Source organism: Leuciscus leuciscus (assembly GCF_965113295.1).
Source record: "Leuciscus leuciscus genome assembly, chromosome: 9".
Classification (NCBI taxonomy): Eukaryota; Metazoa; Chordata; class Actinopteri; order Cypriniformes; family Leuciscidae; genus Leuciscus; species Leuciscus leuciscus.
The window spans coordinates 35,904,070-35,910,069 of NC_138733.1; the positions used below are offsets into that span (position 1 = coordinate 35,904,070).

Consider the following 6,000-nt stretch of genomic DNA (forward strand, 5'->3'; position numbering starts at 1 on the left):
GTGTGTGTGTGTGTGTGTGTGTGTGTGAGAAAGAGAGTGAGAGAGAGAATGTGTCCCAGCACTCTCAGTACTTTGTCAGGAAAGGCATCCTGTGCCAAATCAAATGTGTGTGTGAAGTGGACCCTGCAAATGACCGGGAAATAATGCAAGGAAAATGGATAATATACGTTAAAGCTTGGTCTGAAAGTTAAAGTGCACACACACACACACACACACACACACACACACACACACACACACACACACACACACACACACACACACACACACACACACACACACACACACACACACACACACACTTCTGGCTAAATCAAATGATTTGATTCATATGAACTTTGATATCCTGATATCCTATTTGATATCTCAATAAAACACACCTATCATTAAACTGCATTATACACCTTGTGAAATTATTATTAATTATTCATTAGTGCTGAGATGATCAGAAATCCTTTTATTGGGCTTATTGGGTTTATTTGCTGCATTGAAATCCTCCCATGGAGGACCAAATGAATGTATATGGTTAAAGCTGTTTATTAAAATTGCTTTAATAAATATGCACAGTGCACAGCACAACTCCAAACCCAGGAGTAAATATCCAGTTATTTAGGGAGCATTAGTTTTTCTTCTTGAAGACTTGACGGCAGACTTTGTCCAGACAATGGATCTCCTAAAAAAGAGAGACACAGTGTGCTAGTTAGTATGATAACTATTCACGCATACACTGAAACATTGGTAACACTTTATTTTGATGGTTCACTTTAGACATTCCACTAACTATAAGTAACTTTGCAACTACATGTCAACTAGCAGTCATTAGAGTATTAGTGGACTGTCTGCTTAATATCTGCTAACTCTTTATTTTGATGGTCTCCCAACAGACGTTCTACTAAGTAACTGTCTACTAAGTCTACTAACAAACTACTTGTACTCTAATGAGAGTTAGTTGACATGTAGTTGCAAAGTTACTTATAGTCAGTAGAATGTCTAAAGTTGACAACTGAAATTAAGCAAAACCAAACATTTATTACCACCCACTTAAAAAGTGCCAAATTGAGATTTATTTAGGAAGTGTTCTTTTGTAACATAAAGTGCCGTGATATTACCATGTTTATTTGGGTATGTAAAACGATATATCCTCTAAAATAAATAGAACTGTACATCAATATGTTAATGTTAATAATTGCGTAGCATGGTATTAAAATACCACACAGATTTATGGTAACACTTTATTTTAAGGTGATGTAGTTACACGTACTTACTACAGTAATAACAGTAAATTATGCATAGTTACAAGTAACTAACCCTAACCATAACTCTATAGTAAGTACATGTAGTTAATTAATATTACTCAGCATTTATTTGAGTAAGTGCAATGTTACTACATCACCTTAAAATAAATGTTAACCCGTAATTGTTTACTAATGGCCTGAGGTTGTTGTTTACCAGGTAAAGCTGGCCTCCTTCAATCCACTGCCTCCAGCCACGGTTGTCCTTTTCTCCCTTCTGCACACAAACCAGTTTATCTCCATCCCACGTCACCAGGGTCTGAAAACAAAGATTTCAACACATGTAAAAGACGTATAGGACCCCACCTGCACATTCATCACATAAAAACAATTATTATTTGGGTAAATTTGGGTAAATCTAGAACTCAAGGGGCATTAAAGAAGCAAATATGCTGTATTCATCATTCATAACAATGCACTAAAAAAAATTCGGTTTAAATTTAAAGGTACAATATGTAATTTTTGGTTCAAAATGAACAAATTTTAAATAATGAGTGAATACATCATCAATCCTTCTTCCAAAATGTGTTTTTGTTTTACCCATATTCATGGTAAGCCTATTATAAGTGTTTATATTTTAAATCTGATTGGATTTTCGGAGATTGCGAGAACTGAGGGATTTGAAATGGTGTATAAGCGACGTGGAAATGGCGTTTTTATTACTCAACAGGCGAGTATGGTCATTTATTTCACAGATAAATTGTCTTATGTAGCTTTCTAAAGTTCATTGTAAAGCATAATCCACTGTGAAGGGACATATTCATCCACATATTCAAGCACAACCAAAACAATGTTCTTCCGCAAAATGCATGCAGTTTTGATTTTTAACCACTAGAGAAACAAAAGTTACATAGTGTACCTTTAAGAGTTATGCATTGGAATACATTCTTCTCTAAAAATTTGTTTATTATTGGCAATTTGATTTCATTTTAATAATCTTTTCTTTTTTTCATGTTTTTTTTTACAGCCGAATTGAACTCTTTTTGCATCATTGATAATTTTTTCCCTGTTTATCCCTGTAAAGCTGCTTTGAAACAATCTGCATTGAATAAAGTGCTATATAAATAATGGTGACTTGACTTGGCAAATTATCGTCTGATCCACTGTGCCACTTTAAGTATATTTTTCTCATTTCAGAGATGCCAGAACAAGAGGGAATAATGCGATCCTGTTTTTTAGACACCTACCTTAACAACTCTGTTGTCCAGGGCTTTGGTGTGCTCCTCGAACTCCTCTCCGATGACGAAGTTGACCTCGTAGTTTCTGAAGGTGCTGAGAGTTTTGGTCTCAAATTTGTCTCCGTTCTGCACGATGACCTTAGTCTGTTTGAGATGCGCTGCGATCTTACGGGTGGCAAAGTCAATGTCTGTGGGGGAGGAACAGAGTCATACGCTAAAACCATCGACAAGGGAAGATTGTGCAAATACATCAGTTTAAAGGGTTAGTTCACCCAAAAATGAAAATTCTGTCAGTAATTACTCACCCTCATGTTGTTCCAACCCCGTAAGAACACAAATTAAGATATTGTTGATTAAATCTGAGAGCTGGATCACTCCTCCATAGGCTTCTAAGACATTATAACTTGCTGGCCCAGAAAATGCATTAAAGACATCGTTAAGTGACTACAGTGGCTCAATCTTAAGTTTATAAAGCGACGAGAATACTTTTTGTTAGCAAAAACAAACAAAAATAACGACTTTATTCCACTATTCATTTCCTTCTCTCTGTGCCTCGAGTTTTTTCACGTAGTGTTTTAGCGCAGCGCTTCTGTGTTGTACGTCACACGCATGACACACATGACCAGCGTCGGCCAATAGTGAGCCTACGTGGTGACTCGCAACACAGACGCGCTGCGCTCGCGTAGTCAACACTACGTGAAAAAACTCGAGGCCCAGAGAGAAGGAAATGAATAGTGGAATAAAGTCGTTATTTTTGTTTGTTTTTGCGAACAAAAAGTATTCTCGCCGCTTTATAAACTTAAGATTGAGCCACTGGAGTCACTTGGACTATATTAATGATGTCTTTAATGCATTTTCTGGGCCAGCAAGTTATAATGTCTTAGAAGCCTATAAAGGAGTGAGCCAGCTCTCAGATTTAATCAAAAAATATCTTAATTTGTGTTCCGAAGATGAACGAAGGTCTTACGGGGTTGGAACAACATGAGGGTGAGTAATTACTGACAGAATTTTCATTTTTGGGTGAACTAACCCTTTAAGCACGAATGTGTGAAACTGTGGACGCTTTGAAAACAGAGGGTAGAAAAAGGGCCCATGATGCAACAGAATGACCTCACACACATTCACACACCGGGACAAAGGTCAGGTTCGCTCATCTCGCACCTTTATCAAAGCGATTGATAAGATACTGTGACCTGGCGTGATCTTTGACCCTAGAACAAGCACTACTTTTGTTTATTAATTTATCGCGCTTGTAAAGATACGGGGTGTTTTTTTGTATTCATTAATTGTGCTTAATTTGTCTATATAAAGTCTAATCAAGTCTTTCATATTAATCCCAATGAATACATGCATTCAAATCTGTTGCAAAATGAATATTTCTTACGTAAGACTGAATATTGTGCAACCCCAGCGCATGCATGAGGCATGAAACGTCTTACTCTGGTACTTTACACCGCATCCTCTTCTTTAACCCCTTAACTGTCACCCCCCTTTTTGAGAATGGACATTAAAATGCACTATTCAAGTTTAAATGGTTGAAATTCAAGAATGCTTTGGAGTATCGACCTAAATTTGGTCTTGTTTTAAAGGGAAAAAAAATAGCAGATTATTGCTGAAGTGAAAGCGCTTCAAAAAATTAAAGTATGAAAAAGTTATGGAACTTTAAATTTACATTAAATCAAATATAATTTATTTAATATTTTTCCTTTTATATAATATATATATTTTACAAAATATTTTTACTATAAAATCAAAGCCATATATCTAACGAAGTTGTGTTCTAAATTTGAAGTTGATATCACAAAAATTGAAGTTCCCATGAGATTTTGTTTAGGCGTAATACCAGAAATAGCCACCGGGTGACATTGAATTCCATTGAATTTAATTGTAAGCATTCTGCCATAACAAATTAAAAATGTATGTCCAAATAACACTTCCGTCACAAAATATGGAACCTTGAGACTCAGACCTTTCTGACAATACGTGTTTTGCCAAGATTAGAAAAGATTTTGATCATAAATTATGAAACATAATGATGCCCAAAAGGGGAGGAGCCTGATAAAATAATTTAGAGTACTGTTTCTATGGTAACGCAATGTCCAATTTCAAAACGGTTTTCACAGGATGATTTCTGAGATCGTAAGCTTTCAAATGATACCTAATTTATGATAACTACTAAAATATGTAATGTAATAAAAAAAAAGTGATAAAAACAATAATATTATATTTTAGAGGATAATATATATATTATAATTTTTAGAGGATAATATTATTTTATTATTTTTTATTGACAAATACTATATTATATGTTATATTATGAACTTTTAGCATGAAAACCAACGTTTCAATTATTAAAGGTGTGTGCGTCGACTTTTTGTGACAAAGGTCAAAACTGTAGATTTTTTGAGGTGCACTCTTGTCATAAATTCATCTATTTCTGTTCCTACAAAATTTCTAACAAAAAACAGTGCTAAAATATCTATTTAGGAGCCTTAGACCTTTCCAACGATATATAGTTTGTCATGATTAGGTTAGGATTTAATTGTAATATATTGAAGTAAACTTAAACGTCCCGCTAGACAGTTAAGGGATTTCGCAACAACTGCACTTTCATTTAAGCAGGATTATAGAGAGCTTGACCCTCTAAGAACAACTTAATATGTAGATATAAGAGCCTAATCTGCATTTCTGGTGTGTTGATATCTTTATGATTCAGTTTAGGCGTATAGTAAAAGAACATCACTTACCTAAAGCCTTCATGACATCTTCAAAGTTGTCATTGCTAACCATCTCCCACGTTCCATTGAAATCAGCCGGCATTGTGAAGCTGGATGTTGTGTGTGTGTGTTTGTGTGTGTGTGAGAGAGAGAGAAGAATAGGATGAGGAGAGCCACGGCCTTTTATAGCCGCGTGTGTGTGTGTGTGATGAAATGAACCATAGGGACAGAGTTCTTGTGATAAGACTCTTTATCTTCATTAAAAGAAGGGATGGGCTTTAGAAAGGGGATGTACTTGTGTAAGCTTTTAATATGGTCTGAGAGAAAGATACACACAAGCTGCAGATATTGCAGTTGTCATGAAATTTTAAAGCTGTGACAGCACTGTCCCACGTCTTATACTTCCTCTCTACTATTTTAATCAGCAGTAATCTCCCTATCATTTCTAATGCTTAACACTATTGAAAGAACATTCCCAAATCAAACGTTCGGCACTTGTGGAGCTCAAGTCATCAGTTAGTGGACAAATGAACACGGACAAATCAAATATTAACATGACATTTAGAAAGTCATAAATTCAGCTTCTTATTTAACTTTTTATTCAGATAATATGATTTGCAATTAATACTTTGAATTAAATCATAAAAAATTGACGAATTTTCCCAGAATTTTGGTCCATAAGTCTGGGAAAATGCTTCTATTTTTTATGATTTGATTCATTTTTGTTACATTTGTATACAGTAAATGTGAACTTGCACTACCATGGGGTTGGTAAGATTTAGTAATGTTTTTGAATTTGTGGATTTATTTGAT

The 6,000-nt window shown here is 35.0% G+C and overlaps 1 protein-coding gene across 1 annotated transcript; it reads right to left on the bottom strand.

Moving 5' to 3' along the window:
• Window positions 1-437: 437 nt before the first annotated feature.
• On the bottom strand, window positions 438-5,407 carry rbp2a (retinol binding protein 2a, cellular). Its single transcript, XM_082180759.1, has 4 exons — window positions 5,218-5,407; window positions 2,480-2,658; window positions 1,450-1,551; window positions 438-673 (listed from the first exon to the last, which is right to left on the bottom strand). The coding sequence occupies exons 1-4, from the start codon at window positions 5,288-5,290 to the stop codon at window positions 620-622; spliced, it is 408 nt and encodes a 135-aa protein (XP_082036885.1). The 5' UTR covers window positions 5,291-5,407; the 3' UTR covers window positions 438-619.
• Between the last annotated feature and the right edge of the window lie 593 nt (window positions 5,408-6,000).